Source organism: Chrysemys picta, chromosome 12, assembly GCF_011386835.1.
Source record: "Chrysemys picta bellii isolate R12L10 chromosome 12, ASM1138683v2, whole genome shotgun sequence".
Classification (NCBI taxonomy): domain Eukaryota; kingdom Metazoa; phylum Chordata; order Testudines; family Emydidae; genus Chrysemys; species Chrysemys picta.
Window position 1 is genome coordinate 15438268 of NC_088802.1, and position 25822 is coordinate 15464089.

General features: G+C 51.9%; 2 protein-coding genes across 2 annotated transcripts in view; both read right to left on the reverse strand.

Moving 5' to 3' along the window:
- LOC101942541 (butyrophilin subfamily 1 member A1-like) overlaps positions 1–25822 on the reverse strand; it is a 343737-nt gene that overhangs the window by 280304 nt on the left and 37611 nt on the right. The gene's annotated exons all lie outside the window — the stretch shown is intronic.
- Positions 10481–17711, reverse strand: LOC135974820 (zinc finger protein RFP-like). The gene is given in 4 exon segments (XM_065563842.1): positions 10481–10975; positions 10977–11041; positions 17262–17288; positions 17696–17711. Coding segments are annotated over 4 exon segments (603 nt in total).

Sequence of the window (25822 nt, forward strand, 5' to 3'; positions counted from 1 at the left end):
ACTGTAGTGTCCAGGAAGTGGATCTCTTGTGTGGACTGGTCCAGGCTGAGGTTGATGGTGGGGTGGAAATTGTTGAAGTCCAGGTGGAATTCTTCAAGGGCCTCCTTTCCATGGGTCCATATGATGAAGATGTCATCAATGGAGCGCAAGTAGAGGAGGGGCACTAGGGGACGAGAGCTGAGGAAGCATTCTAAGTCAGCCATAAAAATGTTGGCATACTGTGGGGCCATGCGGGTACCCATAGCAATGCCACTGACTTGAAGGTATAAGTTGTCCCCAAATCTGCAGTGGTTGTGGGTGAGGACAAAGTCAGAAAGCTCAGCCACCAGGCTTGCTGTGGCCTCATCAGGGATACTGTTCCTGACAGCTTGTAGTACATCCTCATGTAGAATATTGGTGTAAAGTGCTTCTACATCCATGGTGGCCAGGATGGTGTTTTCAGGAAGAACACCAATGCATTGTAGTTTCCTCAGGAAGTCGGCGGTGTCTACAAGCTGTCAGTAACAGTATACAACTTTTTCTTTTCCCTCAAATGATTGAAGTTTGTTTTCCCCCTTGGATTTTGTCCCATTTTCTCACTACTAGTATTCAAATGTCAATATAAAATCTCAGATGTTGGGGAGTTTCCTACCATTTTAATCTGCAGCAACTTCCCTATATTTGGGAGAGAAACTGGTGCCCCCGAGTTATTAGCCCAGATGTGTGTGGGTGTGTATAGCGGGGGGAGGGCGGAGGGTTGGACAGTGCAGAAGTGGATTAAATTCCCATCAACTTTCCCCCTTGTGTCTTAGAATCAAATTATTTTCCACTTTATGTCTATTAAAATTGCCATATTTGCCAACTCACATAAATCTCACATACGTTCCCCATTGAGGAGAGAAGGAGGAGAATCCCAGGGGATGAATGCGAGTCGTGTGGCTGGTGCCCGGCTAGACGGTGCTGGGACCCTGCGGGGCTGAGGGGCTATAAGGACTGAATAGAATAGAACGTGGGGGAGCGGCACCGCCCGGCTCCTATCGGGACAGTTGGCCAGATCCCAACTGATTGGGTTAAACTCATTAACAATTGATAGAAAATCCTCTGCAGACTGTGCCCCATTTACCCCCAAATACCAAATATTAATAAACTGCCCAGCCCCAATTTGCCCATCTCAGGTGCTGTCCCCTCCCAGCTCCCACTGAACCGTCTAGATCCATCCCTCTCCCTGTCAGTTAAAGGGCCAGTGCCCAGGAGAGAGAGTGGGAGAAAATGATGCTGCAACCAGGTGGGAGACCCTGGGTCCAGTCCCGCTGCTCCAACCCCCCTGACAGTATTGATCCACAGAGGAACAGCTTCAGGAGGGGAGACTGAGGGAGCCCCACATCAGAATCTCACTTTCTGAGAGGTATCAGAGACCCCTCTTCAAATCCTTTCTTCCCATCTTCTAGAAAGGGGGGGCTGGAACTTGGGTCTCCCACATCCAGCTGAGGGCTCTAACCACTAGGCTCCTCTTTCTGGATTTTGAATGGGACCCAATCCAGGAGGCAGCCTCTGATCATGCCTATAAGCTCAGGCCCTGCATATGATTTAGGGTATGTCTGCACTGCAACATAAATAAATAAATAAATAAAACAAAAACAAACCCGCCCACGGCAGCGAGTCTCAGAGCCCAGCTCTACAGACTCAGGCTCACATGGGCTCACACTGTGGCACTCAGATAGCTCTGTAGATGTTCACATTTGGGTGCTGAAACCCAGCCAGGGAGTTTGTCTCACAGCCCAAGCTCCAACCTGAGTGAAAAATATGACAGGGCTATTTTTAGTGCCGTAGCACAAGCCCAAGTCTGTAGACTCAAGCTTTGAGACTCGCTGCTTCGGGTCTTTTGTTGCGGTGCAGCCAGACCCATAGAAGTTTGTTAGCTTATCTTCCACTGGTTTGTGCATCGCTCTGGGAGTTAGGCAGGAGATAGGTCTCCAGATGCCCACGGGAAGGCAGCATTGCACGTGCCTAGCGATTCAAGCATAGCTGCAAAGGGAACTTTTACTTTAAAAAATGTAGGGGCCAAGTGAATTTAGGCACCTACAGGTTTGACAGAGGCTTTGAGCATCACGGTGGTGCCAAAACCAGGATTTAGTGCCTAAAATAGGGACTTAGGAATTTGACTCTTTGGTGTGTTCAGCCCTTCCTCCATATTTGGCCGAGTTTGGGAGGCTGTGACGGGGTCCCCGGGATGCAACCTGGACTGTGGGATCACTGAGCCCCCTTTCCCACCAACCTGGGTCATCCCTCTCACGCTGTGATACTGACGTCAAGCCACAAACCTCTGGCAGGTGCTGCACTTACACAGACATCCACAGGCAGGGACACACCCAACTGAGTTACACGAATGATCTCCCAGACACTCATGAACCATCAATATGGAGGCTCCAGCCAATTCCCCCCAGCTCCTCAGCCTTGCACCCCAGAACTGTATTGTCCTGCACTGTCTCAGAAGCCTGGCCAATGTAAGTTCATTACCCAGTCCGCCCCCTCCCTTGATGTGGAGAGGACATGCACTAGCCCTTGTAAACTGAGCTGAGATTTTCCCAAGCACTTCAACCAAAACACACACTTTTAGATTAAAGATCAAACAGATTTATTGACTACAGAAAGATCGATTTTAAGTGGTTATTCATAGCAAATGTAGAGATCAAAGCTGGTTACATAAGAAATGAAAATAAATTCACAGGCTAAGTTCTACAAACTAAACAGGATTTGAATCAAGCACTGTCTCACCCTGACAGATGGTCTAGTTCCTCAATACAGAGGCTGGGACTCTTTTCCAGCCTGGGACCCCCTTCTGTTATAGTTTCTTCCAGCTTGGTGGAAAGATCTTTTGCTGTGACATGGGGGTCAGTCAGTCCCCATTGGTCAATCAGTCTCCATTGTACACTGTCTCTGGATAGTGGATTCTTTCCTTAATGGGTGTTGATGAGCCATTAACCATTGTCTGGCTACTCCATTGTTGTACCTGAAAGGCTAGTTGTGGTGTTCCCAACCCAACAACATATTTTAGTAACACATATAGCCAATAATTCATAACTTCACATAGAATAACACACACAGTCCAACAGACTTTTAAAATGATACCTCACAAGGCATGCTTTGTACAAAACATATCACAATTATCTAACAGTGAATACGGAGGTTCCAGGGTGCTGCTTTGAGGTACAGAGGCCTTGCATTCAACTCATTCCATTTCACCGCTCTGTCTGGAACAAAATCATGTCTCAATGTTGCAGCTGATCAGTTCCAACATTTCAGTGAATGTTCTAGGCATCAGCGGGCAGAACTGCCCTGATTGTGTCAGAAATCTGGAAGCAGGAAATGGGAGACACTAGGGTCTCCTGGCTCTGGGTGGGGTGGGCAAATGGGGGCCCTTGATGAGAGAGTTGGGGGTAACTGCACCTTTAATCCCCTCTGTGGTCTATTGAGAAGCCACCTACAGCAATGGGAGGGACAATAACTCCTCATGGGGAAGCCCCTGCCCTAGCCAGTTTGGTTCTGGTGAACAGGGCAGGGATTTTGCAGGAGGCCTCCACACACCCTGCTGTGACGGTGGACGATATTTACACCTGTTGATGAAAGTCTCCCTCTAACACCTCCCAGCTGCGACTGATGCAGACTCAGCAGAAATTCTGCCCACAGTTCAAAATCAAGGCAGACTGGGCAGGTGAGTGCTTCCTAGAGATGGAGCGGGGGTGGGGGGCTGCAGCAGCCAGGGCACCTGGGAGAGGAACAGGGAGGTGTCCAGTGTGACTCACCGGGGCTCTTGCTTAGGCCTGGTCTACACTACGAATTTAGGTCGACTTTAGCAGCGTTAAATCGAATTAAGCCTGGACACGTTCAAACGACGAAGCCCTTTCTTTCGACTTAAAGGGCCCTTTAAACCGGTTTCTTTACTCCACCTCCGACGAGGGGATTAGCCCTAAAATCGGCCTTTGCGTGTCGGAATTGGGGTAGTGTGGACAGAATTTGACTTTATTGGCCTCCGGGAGCTATCCCACAGTGCTTCATTGTGACCGCTCTGGACAGCACTCTCAACTCAGATGCACTGACCAGGTAGACAGGAAAAGACCCGCGAATGTTTGAATTTCATTTCCTGTTTGCTCAGCGTGGAGAGCACAGGTGACCACGCAGAGCTCATCAGCACAGGTAACCGTGATGGAGTCCCAGGAGCGCAAAAGAGCTCCATCATGGACCGAATGGGAGGTACGGGATCTGCTCGCCATATGGGGAGATGAATCAGTGCTAGCTGAACTCCATAGCAGTAAACGAAATGGCAAAATATTAGAAAAGGTCTCCAAGTTCATGAAGGACAGAGGCCATAACAGGGACGCACAGCAGTGCCACATGAAAATTAAGGAGCTACGGCAAGCCTACCACAAAGCCAGAGAAGCAAACGGAAGGTATGGGGCAGAGCCGCAAACATGCCGCTTCTACGCGGAGCTGCATGCCATTCTAGGGTGTAAAGCCACCACTACCCCAACCGTGTGCTATGACTTCCTCACTGGAGAAACACACAGGGAAGCGGGTTCGGGGTATGAGGAAGATGAGGATGGATATAATGTAGATAGCTCACAGCAGCAAGGAAGCGGAGAAACCGGTTTCCCCAACAGCCAGGATATGTTTGTCATCCTGGACCTGGAACCAGTAACCCCCGAACACACCCAAGGCGTGCTCCCAGACCCTGAGGGCACACAAGGGACCTCTGGTGAGTGTACCTTTCTAAATATTACACATGGTTTAAAAGCAAGCGTGTTTAATGATTAATGATTAATTTGCCCTGGCAATCGCGGCCAGTACAGCTACTGGAAAAGTCTGTTAACGTGTATGGGGATGGAGCGGAAATCCTCCAGGGACATCTCCAGAAAGCTCTCTTTCATGTACTCCAAAAGCCTTTGCAAAAGGTTTCTGGGGACGGCTGCCTTATCCCATCCGCCATGGTAGGACACTTTACCACGCCAGGCCAGTAGCACGTAGTCTGGAATCATTGCATAACAAAGCATGGCAGCGTATGGTCCCAGTGTTTGCTGGCATGCAGACAACATCCATTCCTTATCTCTCTTTGTTATCCTCAGGAAAGTGATATCATTCACGGTCACCTGGTTGAAATGGGGTGATTTTATTAAGGGGACATTCAGAGGTGCGCCTTCCTGCTCTGCTGAACAGAAATATTCCCCGCTGTTAGCCGCTGTTAGTGGCGGGAGGGGTGAAGTGATCATCCCAGAGAATTCGGTGTGGGGGGGGAGGGGAGTTAGTTGGGTTTGTGCTGCATGTTAACCCGGAAACCGCAGCCCCTCCTTTTACATTGCAAACCCATTTTAAATGGCCAACCCAACGGGTGCTTGGTATAGGAAATGAGAGCGCTACCTACTGTTTGAAACCATTCCCACATGTTAAGAAGGTTAAAAAAGCCAAAAGACTGTGTCTTACCATGGCTGCCTGCAAGCCGAAATCTGTTGCCTGGCACTGCGTGAGTGATCTCTCACACCAAACCGGCAGGCCCTCAATATAAGAGGAAAAATGCGACCTGTAACGAAAGCACATGTGCTGTGTAATGTGAACAGCAAAATTTAACGTGAAAGAGTGTACCCAATTTTCTCTAAAATGTGTCTTTTTTAACCACCTCTCCCTTCTCCTCCACCAGCTGCAAATGTTTCTCCTTCACAGAGGCTAGTGAACATTAGAAGGAGAAAACGGAGGATGTGGGATGATATGTTAACAGAGCTCCAGATGTCCTCCCACGCTGACAGAGCACAGCAGAATGCATGGAGGCAGTCAATGTTGGACTACAGAAAAGCACAGTATGAACGAGAGGAGAGGTGGCGGGCTGAATCGCGGGATGAAAAGAGCAAGTGGCGGGCTGAAGATGATAGGTGGCGTCAGCTTGCAGACAGAAGGCAAGAGTCGATGCTCCGGCTGCTGGAGCATCAAACTGATATGCTCCAGCGTATGGTTGAGCTGCAGGAAAGGCAGCAGGAGCAGAGACTGCCGCTACAGCCCCTGTGTACCCAACAACCCTCCTCCCCAAGTTCCATAGCCTCCTCACCAAGACGCCCAAGAACACGGTGGGGGAGGGCCTACGGCCACCCAGTCACTCCACCCCAGATGATTGCCCGAGCATCAGAAGGCTAGCCTTCAATAAGAGTTAAAGTTTTAAACTGCAGTGTGTCCTTTTCCTTCCCTCCTCCCCCACCCATCCTGGGCTACCTTGGCAATTATCCCCCTAGTTGTGTGATGAATTAATAAAGAATGCATGAATGTGAAGTAACAATGACTTTATTGCCTCTGCAAGCAGTGCTCGAAGGGGGGAGGGGAGGGTGGGGTGGTTGGTTTACAGGGAAGTAGAGTGGACCGGGTGGGGGGGGGGTGGAAGGGTTCATCAAGGAGAAACAAACAGAAGTTTCACACCGTAGTCTGGCTAGTCACAAAACTCGTTTTCAAAGCTTCTCTGATGCGCACCGCGCCCTGCTGTGCTCTTCTAACCGCACTGGTGTCTGGCTGCGCGTAATCAGCGGCCAGGCGATTTGCCTCAACCTCCCACCCCGCCATAAATGTCTCCCCCTTACTCTCACAGATATTGTGGAGCGCACAGCAAGCAGCAATAACAATGGGGATATTCTTTTCACTGAGGTCTGAGCGAGTCAGTAAGCTGCGCCAGCACGCTTTTAAATGTCCAAATGCACATTCCACCACCATTCGGCACTTGCTCAGCCTGTAGTTGAACAGGTTCTGACTACTGTCTAGGCTGCCTGTGTACGGCTTCATGAGCCATGGCATTAAGGGGTAGGCTGGGTCCCCAAGGATCACGATAGCATTTCAACATCCCCAACGGTTATTTTCTAGTCCGGGAAGAAAGTCCCTGACTCCAGCTTTCGAAACAGACCAGAGTGCCTGAAGACGCGAGCATCATGTACCTTTCCCGGCCATCCCACGTTGATGTTGGTGAAACGTCCCTTGTGATCCACCAGAGCTTGCAGCAGCATTGAAAAGTACCCCTTGCGGTTTATGTACTCAGTGGCTTGGTGCTCCGGTGACAAGATAGGGATATGTGTTCCGTCTATGGCCCCACCACAGTTTGGGAATCCCATTTCAGCAAAACCATCCACTATTGCCTGCACATTGCCCAGAGTCACTACCCTTGATATCACCAGGTCTTTCATTGCCCTGGCAACTTGGATCACAGCAGCCCCCACAGTAGATTTGCCCACTCCAAATTGATTCCTGACTGACCGGTAGCTGTCTGGCGTTGCAAGCTTCCACAGGGCTATCGCCACTCGCTTCTCAACTGTGAGGGCTGCTCTCATCCTGGTATTCTGGTGCTTCAGGGCAGGGGAAAGCAAGTCAAAAGTTCCATGAAAGTGCCCTTACGTATGCGAAAGTTTCGCAGCCATTGGGAATCGTCCCACACCTGCAGCACGATGCAGTCCCACCAGTCTGTGCTTATTTCCCGGGCCCAGAATTGGCGTTCCACGGCATGAACCTGCGCCAGTAACACCATGATTTCCACATTGCTGGGGCCTGTGCCTTGTGAGAGGTCTATGTCCATGTCAATTTCCTCATCACTCTTGTCGCCGAGCTGCAATCGCCTCCTCGGCTGGTCCTGGTTTTGCTTTGGCATGTCCTGGCTCTGCATATACTCAAGGACAATGCGCGTGGTGTTCATAGTGCTCATAATTGCCACGGTGATCTGAGCGGGCTCCATGATCCCAGTGCTAGCTATGGCGTCTGGTCTGAAAAAAGGTGCGAAACTAGTATCTGACGGACCAGGGGAGGGAGGGAGGGAGGGCCGAGTGATGACATGGCGTACAGGTAGAGGGAATTAAAATCAACAAAGGTGGCTGTGCATCAGGGAGAAACACAAACAACTGTCACACAGAATGCCCCCCCCCCCAAAGATTGAACTCAAAACCCTCAGTTTAGTAGGCTGTTGATTTCACGGAGGAAGGGGGAAGCAAATGAATACAGAACAAATCTATTTTTTACATCTTAAGCTGGCAGACGACAGTGCAGCATGACTGAAAGCCCTCGGCATCTTCTGGGTGCTTGGCAGAAAATACTGGGCGCTTGGCAGAAAATAGAATACTACGACTGATATCCATCATTGTCAAGACAGTTCGCTAGGACTGAGTATGTCTGTCCAGGTGCCCATGATTGACAACCACTGAAATATGACGATGATGGATACCAGTCATAATATACCATCTTCTACCAAAAGGCAAGGGGCTGCTGCTGTGTAGCAATGCAGCCCCACATCTGTCAGCCCCACATCTGCCAGCACCCAGATCGCCCTCGGCCTCTTCTGGGTGTTTGGCAGAGAAAATGGCATACTACGACCTGATAGCCATCATCATCATTGTGAAGGCAGCAGAATATGACTGGGGGACATATGGAGTTCCAGCCACTGCTGTACGATGACGACGGTTACCAGTCGTAATACACCATCTACTGCTAAAAGGCAAGGGGCTGGTGCAATGCAGCCCTACGGCTGCCAGCACCCAGATCATCGATGAAGGCTATCAGTCATGCTGCACCGTCTACCACCAAAAAGCAGTTTGCTGCTGCTGTGTAGCAATGCATTACCACGTCTGCCGGCACCCAGATGATATATGGTGACGGTGAGCTAAGCTGAGCTGAGCTGAGCGGACTCCATGCTTGCCGTGGTATGATGTCTGCACAGGTAACCAAGGTAAAAAGGCGCGAATCTATTGTCTGCCGTTGCTCTGATGGAGAGGGGAGGGGCCTGACGACATGTACCCAGAACCCCCCTCGACACTGTTTTGAATCATTCAAGCATTGGGATCTCAACCCAGAATTCCAATGGGCGGCGGAGACTGCGGGAACTGTGCGATAACTACCCATAGTGCAATGCTCCGGAAGTCAACGCTAGCCTCGGTACTGTGGACGCGGTCCGCCGACTAGAGCACTTAGAGCATTTTATGTGGGGACACACACAATCGGCTGTATACAACCGATTTCTATAAAACCGGCTTCTATAAATTCGACCTAATTTCGTAGTATAGACATACCCTTATGGGCCCTGGCCCTGCAGAGACCTGTCACCAGCAGGGGGCAGCTCCTCCTTGGGGGAGGGTGGAGTGAAGTCCCAGCAGGAATGTAACTGCTGTGCAGTGCAGCTGACATATTGTGGGGGGCAGCACCGCCTGCTGCCATTGGGGAATCTTGGAGGCTGCAATACACCAGGCTGCTACCGATGCCTGTGCCTCACTTAGCCTGCAGGCAGCACAGGGAGGAGGCCCAGAGCTGGGCACAGAGGTGGCTGTGGGGCTGTTTCAGCTCATATGCACTGGCCACAGAAAATACTGACTCTAGGACCAATTCTCAATACACATCTCACACTCCCCATGAGACCTCCTGTTCCCAGTCATATCTCTGCCTGTCTGGATGGGCCCCTCCACAGCTGGGATGAGCAAATCCCCTCATGCTGCTCCTGCCCCCCACAGCTAGGATGCTGGACTCTGGAAAGTCTGGAGGATGCACCCACATTAGCACTGTCCTCCCCCTTCCTCAGACACAGTTGGTGGGGACAGAAATGAGGATACCCCAGGAGGTGTTTTGTTAATTGATGTGAGAAAAACAAAGGAAGGGTCATATCTTGATTACCAATTATATGTAACTAGAAAGTTAAAAATCGCATGAATTAATGCTGACAGAAATTAAAAGATTATTATATAATCTTGTATGAGTTAACAAATATATTGTTTAATTAATTCTAACATTTTTTCTATTATTCATTTTCACAGTTGTACTGCAGGAGGTGGGTGTATGTGCCCTGCCTTCCAGAGGGAACCAGTCAAGATAATAAAGAGCGAGGGAGAGAGAACAGAGAGCAGCTGCACATGTGTGTAGTTGTGATGTTTATGACACATGTACATTGTAACTGAACAACCCAGTCTGACAATTTAATAGTTTATATTGTTGAGATAAATATTTTGGATTTCTTGAAATTTCACAATTGAAATACAAATGACGTTATTTAGAGAAGTTAAACTTCAATATAGATTTGAGGGAAGAATCAAAAAAATAAATGGAAAAAATTCCATTTCTAAAAATATATTTAGATCTTTGTTTTGAAGTACTGTTGAAATGTAAATTAAAATATTCTTGTATTTACACCTTGTTACAATAATATTTTCTAAATTAGAATAATCTTTTTTCTTTCATATTTTACACTGAGATTTCACAGGGGTAAAAAATTCTGACAGGAATGAATGACCCCATCCACCACCATCTGCTACCCCTGGGGCAGGCGACGGGAAAGGTGAGGGCTGGGGGTTCCCAGGTGTCTGGTTTCTGACTGGAACCTCCAGTTGAACAGGGAAACTGGCAGCGTCCGGTCAGCACAAAAAGTCCAGTTGCTGCAGTAACTGGCCTCCCCCACTGGGGGCGGGAAGATCAGCAGCGCTGGGAGGGGACAGTCTGTGCCGCAGAGTCACTGTCAGGGACAGAGATTCCCTCCGGCCTGAGCTGGGATCAGGCAGATTATCAGGGGAGCCGTGTTTGTACCCCCAGCGTAGTAACCAGGACTGAAATAAGGGCGGAGCGTCCCGGAGAAGGTGCCAGTGAAAGTGAAGAGATGGGACCTGTCAGTCACATTGTAAAACGAGACCTCGCCCGCCTCATAGTCCAGGAAAATCCCCACCCGGGTGGGCCTCACACTCACAGGGAGGGGGGTCGAGGGGAAGGTGAGGGCCTTGTATTCCCCATCCCACAGTGACACGCCCCAGTATCCATTCTCAGGTGTGTATGTGACCCACCCCTTCCTGCTCACAGATTCCCTACAAACCCCCAAAGTCCATCTTGTCTTGTCTCCCACCTCCACCTCCCAGTAACGCCTCCCGCCCGCGAACCCCTCAGCGCCTAGGACAATGGGATATTTATCAAATCTCTCAGGGTTGTCAGGCAGATCCTGGCGTGTGTCTCCGTGTCTCACATGTTTTCCGATCCTCAGACAGGATGAGCCAGGGATTTGCTGTGTCTGGATCCAGAGTCACGTCCACTGGGGAGAGAGTCACAGAGTCAGGGCCGGGGGCAGGGGCTGGTCACTGAGATCAAAGGGAAATTAACCTGCATCCCTGTTAATCGCTGGGGCGGGGGGGGGGGGGGGGGGTTGTTGTTGCCTGAGGGGAGTCAGGGCCCATCTGCCTGTGAGGAGACAATGAGGGGAAAGGGCAGGAGGAGCGGGGGAAGGGTGAGAAGGTATCAGTGGGGGCGGGGAGGGGACAGGTTGATGCTGGGTGAGGAAAGGGGAGGGGGAGGTGACAGGAGTAGGGGAGGGGCAGGCACAAGGACAATGGGGGGGAAGAGGAGCAGGCACTCAGTGGACAGAGGGGGGGATGGGCAGGTCCCGGGTGTGAGGGGAGGGGTGGGCACCAGGAGAGAAGAAGGGGACGGACTCCAGGGGGCACAGGGAAACAAGGGAAGAGGCAGGCACCAGGGGGGCAGAGGGGGTGTAGGGAGTGTGGGAGCTCCAATGGGGCATGGGGAAATCAAGGGTAGAGTGGGCTACCAGGGGGTGAGACGATGAGGAGTGGGGCAGGTGGAACCATGGTGGGGAGAGCAAATGGGCAAGCACTCGTGCCAAATGGGCAGAACGGGGGTGAGAGAACAGGTGAGCAGAAGGGGGGCAGAGAGGGGTGTGGAGAAGGGCAGGCCCTAGGGGGGCAGAGAGTTGTGAAGGGAGATGTGGGCACCACGGGGGTAGAGGGAGGATGAAGGGAGGGGTGGGGCAGTGCTGAGGTGAGGGGAAGGGCTGAGACCAGGGGTCCCAAAGGGGGGGTGAGGGAAGGGACTTGCACCAGGCAGGCAGAGGGGGCAAAGGAAATGGCAGGCACCAGGGAGGCAGATGGGGCAAGGGTAGAGCTGGGATTTGGGGCAGAGGAGGAGCTGGAACCAGAGGACGGAGAGGTAGTGAGGGGCGCAGGTGTCATGGAGCCAGAGGGCGAGGGGAGGAGCAGGGGTGAGAAGTAAAGAGAAGGTGGCATGCGTGATGGTGGCAGAGGGGCAAGAGGAGAGCAGGGTCAGTGGGGAAAGGGTGGTGAAGGGGTGGGCACCAGGGAGGAAGGGGCCAAGGGGAGGGTCAAGTGTTGGGGGGAAGAAAGGAAGGGGAAGGCACCAGGAGGGTGCGACGGGTAAGGGAAAGGGCAGGTGCCAGTGGGATTAAGGGGGTTGAGCAGAAGGGCTCACAGGGAGGGCAGAGGAGGGGAGGAACAAGTATCAGGGGGCAGAGAAGGGTGAGAGGCAGGGCAGGTGGGTAGAAGGAGGTGTTAGGAGAAGGGATCGGGAAGAGGCAGGTGCCAGGGGGTCAGAGTGGGGCTAGAGGAGGGGTGGGCACGGGGGAATGAGGGAAGAGGTGGGTGCCAGGGGTCAGAGAGGGTGGGGAGAGGGACAGGTGCTAGGAGGCCTGAGGGGAGTAAGAAGGGCGGAAGCCAGGACAGCAAAGGATGGTGAGGTGGGTGGGGTGGCCATCAGGGGGCAGAGGGGGGTGAAGGGAGGGGTGGGAGACGTGGCAGCAGATAAGGGAAAGGGGACAAGTGGATACCAGGACATAGCAGGGGTGTGAAGTGATGGGTGGGCTCCCGGGTGAAGAGGATGTTTGGGGGAGGGGGCAGGTGCCAGGAGGGCAGGGGGAGAAGGAAGGGGTGAGCTCCAGCAGGGCAGAGGTGGGTGGAGGGCAGGGGCATGTGCCAGGGAGGCAAAGTGGGGGCAGAGGGGCAGGGGCCCAGAAGAGCAGAAATCGGGGGAGAAGAAAGGGAGGGATGTGGATGAGGGGTCAGAATAGACCCAGGGTCCAGGGTCCCTCACAGGGGTGAGGGAAGGGTAAGGGAGGGGCAGGAGCCAGAGAGGGGTGAGGGAGGGGTTGGCCCCAGGGAATCTCTCTTGCTTTGGTGTCACGTGTGGTTGGTTTCTCACTCAGGGCAGGTCGGTGCTGTCCCCACACACACTGGGGGTGCAGCCCTGCCCCAGGGGGAGCTGCTGGGACTCTCCATGCTGGCGGGCCCCACCTTCCAGCCAGGCAAACACCACAGCCAGCCCCTCCCCTCACCCGGCCCAGCCCCACCCCCACAGGGGCAGTTGTCTGGATTGCACTCACTGTGGGGGAGCAGTACAGTGGAAGATTCTGAGGGGGTATAAATGCACACTAATGGGCTGTTTCTAATGAGGCCAGGGCAGTGGGGAGAGAAGGGGGCATTTCCCCACTTACTGCCCCCTCCATCTGGGAGAAGCTGCACCGGGGACCAGGCCCAGTTCACACCCACACAGCACATCTGTACTAGGGGTTTGCACCAGTGCAGTTACATCGGTGCAAGGAAACCCTGGCAGACATGGCCTGAGACACTAGTGTGCCAGGGGCCGTAACCCCTCCCATCACTGGGGTTATGGATCAATAATTACAGGGTCACTGGAGCAGGGGAGCTGGACTCTGGGCTCCCAGGTGGAAGCCGACCCACTGGGCTGCAGAGTCATTCTCACTCCCACGCTCTGGCCCAGTGCCCATGGCTGTGTTTAGACACAGGGGGACGTCATCAGACACCCAGAGCCCGGCGGTTTGAGCCCTCATGACATCACCCGGGGGGGATTGAACCTGGGGTTCCCAAGTGAGGGCCCAGCCACTGGGCTAAAGGCTAGAAGGGAAGAAGCAGCGCCTTTTTCTGTTCATTGAAACTTGACAGCAAATGCGAATAGTTTCTGTTGACTCGAAATATAATTTTGCAGCAAATAAACTATTTGTCCAAAACATTTCACCCAGCTCCACTGCAAACCTGTCTGAGCAACTTAGGAGCCCAAATCCCAGTGACCTGCAGTGAGTGACTGTCAACACCCCCAGAAATGCACAGGTATGGGCAGGGCAGGTTCAGGACATCAGCTATGAAACACTCCAGAGCTGCTGTTTAATTTGCTCTTGGCAGACAAATGCCCCCTGAGGCCCTGATCTCACCCCCACAAATCAGGCTGAAAATGGAGACTCGGCTCCAGCCTGAACTCTCTGCCCAGAGCGATTGTCCCATGGTGGATAATGGTCACAGAGACCATCTCAGAGCCCCAGGGGCTCAAGTGTCTCCATTTAACACCTGCGCCATCCACCCCCCTCGCTCTCATTAACCAGCCCTGGGTCAGACACGCTGGGAACTTTCACACCGAGACTCTGGAGACACTTTGGGTTCATCTGCACAGCCCACAGCAGCGAGTCTTGGAACGGGGTGGACAGATTCAGGCTTGCAGGGCTCCCTCTTTGGCACTGCCCTCCCATTAGTAAAAGTGATGGGGCCATGGCCCCCTTCCCCCTTCTTCCAGTGCCCTTTACTCACTCCCTCAACCCCAGGGAGCAGAAGGGCCTTGGGGCAGTGTCAGTGAGTTCAGTGCTGGGGGTACGAGTGGGGTTTACACCCCAGCTGCTGGAGCTCTGTGTATCGAGGGTACAAGGACATCACAGTGGCTGTGTGAGCCCCCCATCCTGCCAACATGGCTCAGCCCTGACTCCTGCTGGAGCCTCTCCCTAGGGAGGAATTATCCCTGAGGCCCATTCAGGCCTTGGCCTCCCTGCGGAGGTGGCCAGTGAGGCTGCCCTTAAAGTGAGTTACGATGTGAGCTCCTGTCCGCTGGGAACCGGACTCTGAGTCTGGGCTGAGATTGGTGACTGGGGAGTGAAAGGCCCCAGCTCCCCTCACTGCACCCCTGAGCCAGCCCAGTGCCGCCAGCCATTCAGTGTGATAACAGCGATGCTCATACTTGGTGACATCCCCAGTGCCCACAGCGGGCAGGGCGAGGGCCTGTCCAAGGAGCAATGGGCACAATCTGCAGCAAGGGAGACTGAGGCTGGAGATGAGGAAACACTTTCTAACTCTCAGGGCAGTGACGCTCTGGAGCCGGCTCCAAGGGAGGTTGTGGGATCCCCGTCACTGGAGGTTTGTAAGAACAGGTTGGACAAATCCCTGCCAGGGATAGTCTAGTCCCTGACCCAGCGTGGGGGGCTGGACTAGGTGACCTCTCGAGGTCCCTTCCAGCCCTACATTGCTATAATTCTAGGTTACAGCTGTTCCTGGGGCTGGGCCCAGGGGCTCTAAGCCTGGTGTGTGGCACATGACAGAGTTAACATGTTAGTGACCATGGCAGCTGGCAGCTCAATGTCCCTGCCAGGGGCCTGGGCTGGCATGTGGCTCCCTGTACCCAGCTGAGCAGGGTGTTACTGGGCCGTGTGGACAGGACCTAGGGTTGGCACCTGTCCATAGGGTTGCCAGGTGTCCAGTTTTCAATGGGAACGCCCAGTTGAAAAGGGACCCTGGCAGCTCCAGTTTGCATCACCGACTGGGATGTTAGAAGTCTGGTTGGCGGCGCAGCAGGGATCCAGGGCTGAGGCAGGCTCCCTGCCTGCCCTAGCTCCGTGCGGCTCCTGGAAGCGGCCACCAGGTCCTTGTGGCCCCTAGGCACATGGGCAGCTAGGGAGGCTCCGCGCACTGCTCCCGCCCCGAGTGCCAGTTCCGCAGCTCCCATTGGCCAGGAATCATGACCAAGGGGAGCTGCAGGGGCAGCGTCTGCAGACGTGAGGGCAGCAGGCAGAGCCTCCCTGGCCACCCATGCACCTGGGGGCAGCAGGGACCTGGCAGCTGCTTCCTGGGAGCCATAGTAAGTGCTGTCAGGACCCTGCACCCCCCTCATGCACTCCCCCCACACCCCAACCCCCTACCCCAGCCCGGAGCCCCCTCCTTCACCCCAAGTCCCTCATCCCCAGCCTCACTCCAGAGCCCACACCCCCAGGCAGAGCCCGCACACCCTCCAGCACTTTGAACCCCTCGGCCCCAGCCGGAGCCCTCACCCCCCCCGCACCTCAAACTCCTGCCCCAGCCCAGTGAAAGTGACTGAAGGTGGGAGAGAGCGAGTGAGAGAGGAAGGGAGGATGGAGTGGGCCTTGGAGAAGGGGAAGGGCAGGGCCTCAGGGCAGGGGCAGGGCAGGTGTTCAGTTTTGTGAGATTAGAAAGTTGGCAACCCAACCTGTCCAGGTTTTCCCAGGATTGTCCCTTTGTCCATGTCACTCTCCTGGGAAATCTGTGAAACTGCCCAGGACATTACAAGTCCCAGGTGTCATATTGGCTGTAGCGGGGGAGCTGCGGGGTGGTGATGACTATGTAGAGGGAGCTCTGGGTCCAGAGTGCCTGGGAGCTGCACAGACGGGGCAGCTTGGAGCAGTGAGTGAGATCGGGAGCTCAGGGCCAGCAGGGCCCAGTCACCACTGTGCAGGTACCAGCTGTGGGGGTCACCGCTGGGGGCAGCGGGGTAGATCTGGTGCCGTGTCCTGCTTGGTGAGGTTGGTACTTGGGGCAGCCCAGGATCAGGAGCCTGTGGTGTCTGGGGCCCTCTCCTGGGATTCGGATGGGGAGACAGTGTCCGGGTGCAACAGGTGGTGTATATGAAGCATGCAGATTTCCTGTTTTGTTGCACCCCAGAGATGGCGACCCTAACAGGACCCCCAACGGTGTTTGTGTAACTGCTCTGGGTGCCCCCCTCCCTCCCAGCTCTGTGTGGGATGATACCCTGGAGTGCATGGACCCCTGGGCCAGTGGTGCTGCAATGTGTGTGCATGGCCCCTGGGCTCTCTGATCCCTGCTGGAGCTGCCCAGACTCTCCCAGCATGCACCAGGGCACACACAGTCAGGCTGCATGCTGGGTACAAACACACACACAGCTCAGCCACGGCTGTGAGGCAGAAAAGATGCTGCGTGGGCACAATTTGTTGTAACTGCATCAGGGGAGTGTCACAAGCTGGTTATAAAACATGTCTGCCCTTGCAGTGGGGACAGGGCCTCCCTCCCCGCAAATCCAGACACTGAACAGCTCCTGTCTGGGCCTGTTACGCTAGAAGGAAATTGTGGGCTAAAGCCCGGTCTGAGCATAGAAACCCTGCTGCTGGGAAGGGAGCTGAGCAGTTCAATGCAAATGATGGCCAGATAAGAATGTCCATCCTGCAGAGCACAGTTACCCGCTGCAAAGGTGACACCAGGGGGCAATATTCCCTCATCAATCAGCCCTTTCCCAAAGGGGGCAGGTCCCTGCTCTGCAATAAACCTGGGTGTTGCCTGCCCCTTTCCATCCATCCCAGTGATATTGCTGTTTCCAGCCTATTGAATGTCATAGGAAAATGCTTTGTGCAGGGAAAGGAGCAGAGAGCTCCCAGGCAGAGGTGGGTCTCATCATGGATAAAACATCAGTGGTATGTACAGTACCTGCATAGATCTGGGCGCTTCTCCACCCTGCAACCAAACACAGACAGAGGGGTGAGAACGTCCCTGAACACCGACACGCTGAGCAGGAGACAATGTCACACAGTTGATACAGGGGGGAATAGAACTTACTGAGCTCAGCCTGGAGTTTGTCTAAAAATAAAATAAAGAGAAATGAGTCAATATCACATTACCTTGCAGAAGAGAAGCGAGTCAAAAAGACCTTAAAGCAGGGAAGTTACAATCCTTAGACTCAGCCTGGAAGCTACATCAGCAGCCAGACACCTGCACCCCCTGAGCAACAAAGGAAGCAGTAAGGGGAGAAATACAGTAACCCCACCTGGCCAGGTGCAGGAGGTTGTTAGAGCCAAACAGGGATCCCTCTGCAAATGGAAAATATTAACCCTGTGAAGCCAGCAGAAAGGAGCATGCAGTACATCGGGTGAAGTGCATGATGGGAATTAGAAGAGTGAACAGCCAGAGATATAAAACAAATACCAGGGAATTATTTCAGTCCAGCAGAATCAGGAAGCCTGTGAGAGAATCGCTGGGTCCCCTGGATCAGCAGCAGGGAAAGGGAGCAATTGGGGAGGATAGGGACAATGCTGAGAGACTGACTGGCTTCTTTGCATCAGTTTCCACCAGAAAGGTTGCTGGGGAAAGACCTGCCCTGGAGTTGTTCTGTTCAGGAAATAAAGACCAGGAGTAAAACAAAAGATATTTAGATTGACAATGAGAACATACAAATTTATACTGGGTAGGGTTAAAACAAAACAGACAAGCAAAGAAAAAAACCCAAATGGACAAAGAATTCATAAAGGCTCAGGCAGTGATATGGGAATGTGAATCTCCAGACTTATCACAGCTCTCAAAAAATGCAAGCATTCTAGAGGGCAGAGAAACCCCCTCCTGCTTCAGGGCACAAGCCAATTGCTAACTGATGGGGGTCAGGAGGAAACTTTCCCTGGGGGCAGGTTAGTCTGTCATCAGCCACTAGGGGGTTTCTTGCTCCTTGTGAAGCAGCTACTGCTTCTGTTTTAGAGCCCGATTCAGTGAAACACTTAAGCACACACTGAAGCGCAAGTAGAGTAGAAGCGTTAGGGGACGAGAGCTAAGGAAGCGTTGTTCTAAGTCAGCCATAAAAATGTTGGCAGATTGTGGGGCCATGCGGGTACCCATAGCAGTGCCGCTGACTTGAAGGTATATATTGTCCCCAAATGTGAAATAGTTGTGGGTGAGGACAAAGTCACAAAGTTCAGCCACCAGGTTAGCTGTGACATTTCGGGGATACTGTTCCTGATAGCTTGTAGTCCATCTTTGTGTGGAATATTGGTGTAGAGGTCTTCTACATCCATAGTGGCCAGGATGGTGTTTTCTGGAAGATCACCGATGGATTGTAGTTTCCTCAGGAAGTCAGTGGTGTCTCGAAGATAGCTGGGAGTGCTGGTAACGTAGGGTCTGAGGAGAGAGTCCACATAACCAGACAAGCCTGATGTTAGGGTGCCAATGCCTGAGATGATGGGGCGTCCAGGATTTCCAGGTTTATGGATCTTGGGTAGCAAAAAGAATACCCCTGGTTGGGGTTCTAGGCATGTGTCCGTACAGATTTGTTCCTGTGCTTTGTCAGGGAGTTTTTTTAGCAGATGGTGTAGTTTCTTTAGGTAATCCTCAGTGGGATCAGAGGATAATGGCCTGTAGAATGTGGTGTTAGAGAGCTGTCTAGCAGCCTCTTGGTCATATTCCAATTTATTCATGATGACGACAGCACCTCCTTTGTCAGCCTTTTTGATTATGATGTCAGGGTTGTTTCTGAGGCTGTAGATGGCGTTGTGTTCAGCAAGGCTGAGTTATGTGGCAAGTGATGTGCTTTTCCACAATTTCAGCCTTTGCACATTGACGGAAGCAATCTATGTAGAAATCCAGTCTCTACTTGCACTAAATTGATGACATCTTCATCATCTGGACCCATGGAAAAGAAGCCCTTGAGGAATTTCACCATGATTTCAATAATTTCCATCCCACCATCACCTCAGCCTAGACCAATCCAACAAGCGGTCCAGTTCTGGACACTACTGTGCTAATAAGCGATGGTCACATAAATACCACCCTATACTGGAAACCTACTGACCGCTACACTTACCTACATGCTCCAGCTTCTACCCAGGACACCACACGATCCATTGTCTACAGCCAAGCTCTAAGATATAACCGCATTTGCTCCAATCCCTCAGATAGAGACAAGCACCTACAAGATCTCTATCAGAATTCTTAAAACTACAATACCCACCTGCTGAAGTGAAAAAACAGATTGACAGAGCCAGATGAGTACCCAGAAGTCACCTCCTACAAGACAGGCCCGACAAAGAAAATAACAGAACACCACTAGCTGTCACCTTCAGTCCCCAACTAAAACCTCTCCAGCGCATCATCAGAGATCTACAACCTATCCTGAAAGATGATCCTTTACTCTCACAGATCTTGGAGACAGACCTGTCCTTGCTTACAGACAACCCCCAACCTAAAGCAAATACTCACCAGCAACCACACATCACTGAACAAACCACTGACCAGGAACCTATCCTTGTAACAAAGCCCGATGCCAACTCTGTCCACATATCTATTCAAGTGACATCATCATAGGACCTAATCACATCAGCCATACCATCAGGGGCTCGTTCACGTGCACATCTACCAATGTGATATATGCCATCATGTGCCAGCAATGCCCCTCTGCCATGTACATTGGCCAAACCGGACAGTCTCTACGCAAAAGAATTAATGGACACAAATCTGACATCAGGAATCATAATACTCAAAAACCACTGGAGAACACTTTAACCTGTCTGGTCATTCAATGTCAGACCTGCGGGTGGCTATCTTACAACAGAAAAACTTCAAAAACAAACTCCAACAGAGAACTGCTGAGCTGGAATTGATATGCAAACTAGACACAATCAACTCAGGATTGAATAGGACTGGAATGGCTGAGCCATTACAAACATTGAATCTATCTCCCCTTGTAAGTATTCTCACACTTCTTATCAAACTGTCTGTACTGGGCTATCTTGATTATCACTTCAAAAGTTTTTTTTCCCCTCTAACTTAATTGCCTCTCAGAGTTGGTAAGACAACTCCCACCTGTTTATGCTCTCTGTATGTGTGTATATATAACTCCTTAATATTTATTCCACTCTATATGCATCCGAAGAAGTGGGCTGTAGTCCACAAAAGCTTATGCTCTAATAAATTTGTTAGTCTCTAAGGTGCCACAAGTACTCCTGTTCTTTTTACATAATTCAGTGAGAAATAGGGAAAGGAACACAGATATTTCTGAAGGAAATTTTAGGGGGAAATTATTTATTTTGGATTAACATTTCCCTGTGTTAAAAACTAAGAAAAACACATAGCTTCAGCAGCCCAAGCCACTTAGACACCGCAGACTGGCTAAAACCCACAAAAGAATCCATCAAAAGATAATTATAGGGTATTTATTTTCAAATAATCAAGGTAAGTTTAGGGCAGTCTGCCATGAGTGGCATATTGTGAATAAATTTTCAAAACTGATTTATTACATTGAAAATGTTCCTAACGCATCACCTTTAAAACAAAAAGTAGTCCTAGCAATGCCATGTGATGTGCCTCCCTCAGACTCTGCTCAGTTAGCTCTTCAAGAAATTAGGTTCAATCGGTAATTTCAAGGAATTAGACCAATCAGTCACTATTTTACAGAGCATTCAGAAGGTGAAGGATAGAACCAGAGGAATTGTGATGAATTTCCTGGATTAACTTTATTTTCTTTGTGCTCTAAACCTCACATGACAGCAAAAATATCACCCATTTGACTGATTTATGCGAGAAGAAAGGTTTCCAATAAAGCTTCACCAGATTTCATGTTATGTGTCTTTAAGTGCCAGCGTCTTTACTACAATTAAGTTCAAGTATGATGATTCAGTAAAGGAATACAACCCCTTCTCTATTTCTTTATCAAACTACATTTGTTGTGCCCTTATAACTAAGGCCTGGTCTACACTACAGGTTTAGGTCGACTTTAGCAGCGTTAAACCGAATTAAGCCTGGACACGTCCACACAACGAGGCCCTTTCTTTCGACTTAAAGGGCCCTTTAAACCGGTTTCTTTACACCACCTCGACGAGGGGATTAGCGATAAAACGGCCTTTGCGGGTCGGAATTGGGGTAGTGTGGACGGAATTCGATGTTATTGGCCTCCGGGAGCTATCCCACAGTGCTTCATTGTGACCGCTCTGGACAGCGCTCTCAACTCAGATGCACTGACCAGGTAGACAGGAAAAGACCCGCGAAGGTTTGAATTTCATTCCTGTTTGCCCAGCGTGGAGAGCACAGGTGACCACGCAGAGCTCATCAGCACAGGTAACCGTCATGGAGTCCTCCCAGGATCGCAAAAGAGCTCCAGCATGGACCGAACAGGAGGTACGAGATCTGCTCGCCATATGGGAGATGAAGCAGTGATAGCTGAACTCCGTAGCAGTAAAAGAAATGGAAAAGTATTAGAAAAGATCTCCAAGGCATGAAGGACCGAGGCCATAACAGGGACACACAGCAGTGCCGCGTGAAAATTAAGGAGCTACGGCAAGCCTACCACAAAGCCAGAGAAGCAAACGAAGGTCCGGGGCAGAGCCGCAAACTTGCCGCTACTACGCGGAGCTGCATGCCATTCTAGGGGTGCAGCCACCACTACCCGAACCGTGTGCTATGACTCTCTCACTGGAGAAACACACAGGGAAGACGGTTCGGGGAACGAGGAAGATGACGATGGAGGTACTGTAGGTAGCTCACAGCAGCAAGGAAGCGGAGAAACCGGTTTCCCCAACAGCCAGGATATGTTTGTGACCCTGGACCTGGAACCAGTAACCCCCGACTCACCCAAGACCCTCAGGGCACAGGAGACCTCTGGTGAGTGTAACTTTGTAAATATTTGTAAACATTACAAAAAAAAAAAAGCAAGCAAGTCTGTTAACATGTATGGGGATGGAGCGGAAATCCTCCAGGACATCTCCAGAAAGCTCTCCTGGTTGAAATGGGGTGATTTTATTAAGGGGGACATTCAGAGGCGCCCGTTCCTGCTAGTCTGACCAGAAATGTTCCCGCTGTTAACCACGCGGTGGGGGGGAGGGGTGAAGTGATCATCCCAGAGAATCGTGTGTGTGTGTGGGGGGGGTGGTTTACTTGTGTTTGTGCGCATGTTAACCGGAAACCGCAGCCCCCTCCTTTTACATTGAAACCCCATTTTAAATGGACAACCCAATTCTCCCTTCTCCTCCACCAGCTGCAAATGTTTCTCCTTCGCAGAGGCTCGTGAACATTAGAAAGAGAAAACGTAAGACGAGGACGAGATGTTCACGGAGCTGCAGATGTCCTCCCACGCTGATAGAGCACAGCAGAATGCGTGGAGGCAGTCAATGTCGGAGATGAGAAAAGCCCAACATGAACGAGAGGAGAGGTGGCGGGCTGAAGACGATAGGTGGCGTCAGCTTGCAGACAGACGGCAAGAGGCAATGCTCCGTCTGCTGGAGCATCAAAGTGATATGCTCGAGCGTATGGTTGAGTTGCAGGAAAGGCAGCAGGAGCAGAGACCGCCGCTACAGCCCCTGTGTAACCAACAGCCCTCCTCCCCAAGTTCCATAGCCTCCTCACCCAGACGCCCAAGAACACGGTGGGGGGGCCTCCGTCCACCCAGTCACTCCACCCCAGATGATCGCCCAAGCATCAGAAGGCTGGGCTTCAATAAGAGTTAAAGTTTTAAAATGCAGTATGTCCTTTTCCATCCCTCCTCCCCCACCCATCCCAGCTACCTTGGCAATTATCCCCCTACCTCTGTAAGGAACTAATAAAGAATGCATGAATGTGAAAAAACAATGACTTTATTGCCTCTGCAAGCGGGAGGGGAGGGGAGGGTGGGGTGGGGTGGTTGGTTTACAGGGAAGTAGAGTGAACCGGATCGGGGGGGGGGGTTGGAGGGTTCATCAAGGAGAAACAAACAGAAGTTTCACACAGTAGCCTGGCCAGTCACAAAACTCGTTTTCAAAGTTTCTCTGATGCGCACCGCGCCCTGCTGTGCTCCTCTAACCGCCCTGGTGTCTGGCTGCGCGTAATCAGCGGCCAGGCGAGTTGCCTCAACCTCCCACCACGCCATAAAGGTCTCCCCCTTACTCTCACAGATATTGTGGAGCGCACAGCAAGTAGCAATAACAATGGGGATATTCTTTTCGCTGAGGTCTGAGCGAGTCAGTAAGCTGCGCCAGCGCGCTTTTAAACGTCCAAATGCACATTCCACCACCATTCGGCACTTGCTCAGCCTGTAGTTGAACAGGTCCTGACTCCTGTCCAGGCTGCCTGTGTACGGCTTCATGAGCCATGGCATTAAGGGGTAGGCTGGGTCCCCAAGGATCACGATAGGCATTTCAACATCCCCAATGGTCACTTTCTGGTCCGGGAAGAAAGTCCCTTCCTCCAGCTTTCGAAACAGAGCAGAGTTCCTGAAGACGCGAGCATCATGTACCTTTCCCGGCCATTCCACGTTGATGTTGGTGAAACGTCCCTTGTGATCCACCAGGGCTTGCAGCAGCATTGAAAAGTACCCCTTGCGGTTTACGTAGTCGGTGGCTTGGTGCTCCGGTGACAAGATAGGGATATGGGTTCCGTCTATGGCCCCGCCACAGTTTGGGAATCCCATTTCAGCAAAACCATCCACTATTGACTGCACGTTGCCCAGAGTCACTACCCTTGCTATCACCAGGTCTTTCATTGCCCTGGCAAATTGGATCACAGCAGCCCCCACAGTAGATTTGCCCACTCCAAATTGATTCCCGACTGACCGGTAGCTGTCTGGCGTTGCAAGCTTCCACAGGGCTATCGCCACTCGCTTCTCAACTGTGAGGGCTGCTCTCATCTTGGTGTCCTGGCGTTTCAGGGCAGGGGAAAGCAAGTCACAAAGTTCCATGAAAGTGCCCTTACGCATGCGAAAATTTCGCAGCCACTGGGAATCGTCCCATACCTGCAGCACGATGCGGTCCCACCAGTCTGTGCTTGTTTCCCGGGCCCAGAATCGGCGTTCCACGGTTTCAACCTGCCCCAGTAACACCATGATTTCCACATTGCTGGGGCCTGTGCCTTGTGAGAGGTCTATGGCCATGTCAATTTCCTCATCACTCTCGTCGCCGTGCTGCAATCGCCTCCTCGCCTGGTCCGGGTTTCACCTTGGCATGTTCTGGCTCTGCATATACTCCAGGACAATGCGCGTGGTGTTCATAGTGCTCATAATTGCCGCGGTGATCTGAGCGGGCTCCATGATCCCAGTGCTAGCTATGGCGCCTGGTCAGAAAAAAGGCGCGAAAGTAGTATCTGATGGACCAGGAGAAGGAGGGCGGGAGGGAGGGCCAAGTGACGACATGGCGTACAGGTACAGGAACAGGGAGAAACACAAACAACTGTCACACAGAATGGTGCCCCCAAAGATTAAACTGGAAACCCTGGGCTTAGCAGGCCGTTGATTTCACGGAGGAAGGGGAAGCAAATGAACACAGAACAAATCTATTTTTTACATCTTAAGGTGGCAGCCGACGCTGCAGCATGAGTGACAGCCATACCAATACGACGACGATGGGTACCAATCATAAAATACCATCATCTGCCAAAAGGCAAGGGGCTGCTGCTGTGTAGCAATGCAGCCCCACGTCTGCCAGCCCCACGTCCGCCAGCACCCAGCATCGCCCTCGGCCTCTTCTGGGTGCTTAGCAGACAATACTGGGCAATTGGCAGAAAATAGTATATTATGACTGGTAACCGTCATCATCAAAACAGTAGCATGTCTGCCCAGGTGGCCATGATTGACAGCCACACCAGTACGACGATGATGGGTACCAGTCACAATATACCATCTCCTGGCAAGGGGCTGGTGCAATGCAGCCCTACGGCTGCCAGCCCCACGACTATCACTCATGCTACACCGTCTACCGCCAAAAGGCAGTTAGCAGCTGCTGCTGTGTAGCAATGCAGTCCCACGTCTGCCGGCACCCAGAGGACATATGGTGACGGTGAGCTCAGCTGAGCTGAGCGGGCTCCATGCTTGCCGTGGTATGTTGTCTGCACAGGTAACCCAGGTAAAAAGGCACGAATCTATTGTCTGCCGTTGCTGTGACGAGGGGGGAGGGGCCTGACGACATGTACCCAGAACCGCCCGCGACACTGTTTTGCATCATCCGGGCATTGGGATCTCAACCCAGAATTCAAAGAAAAGGCGCGAACCGCTTCTCGGCTCGAGCTGTGGCGCAACCGTAGTATCTGACGGCCTAGGGGAAGGAGGGAGGCGGGCCGAGTGACGACATGGCGTACAGGCACAGGGAATTAAAATAAAGAACGGTGGCTGTGCATCAGGGAGAGACACAAACAACTGTCACAGACTGGTCCCCCCCAAAGATTAAACTGAAAACCCTGGGCTTAGCAGGCCGTTGATTTGACGGAGGGAGGGGGAAGCAAATGAATACAGAGAAAATCTATTTTTTTACATCTTAAGACGACGGTGCAGC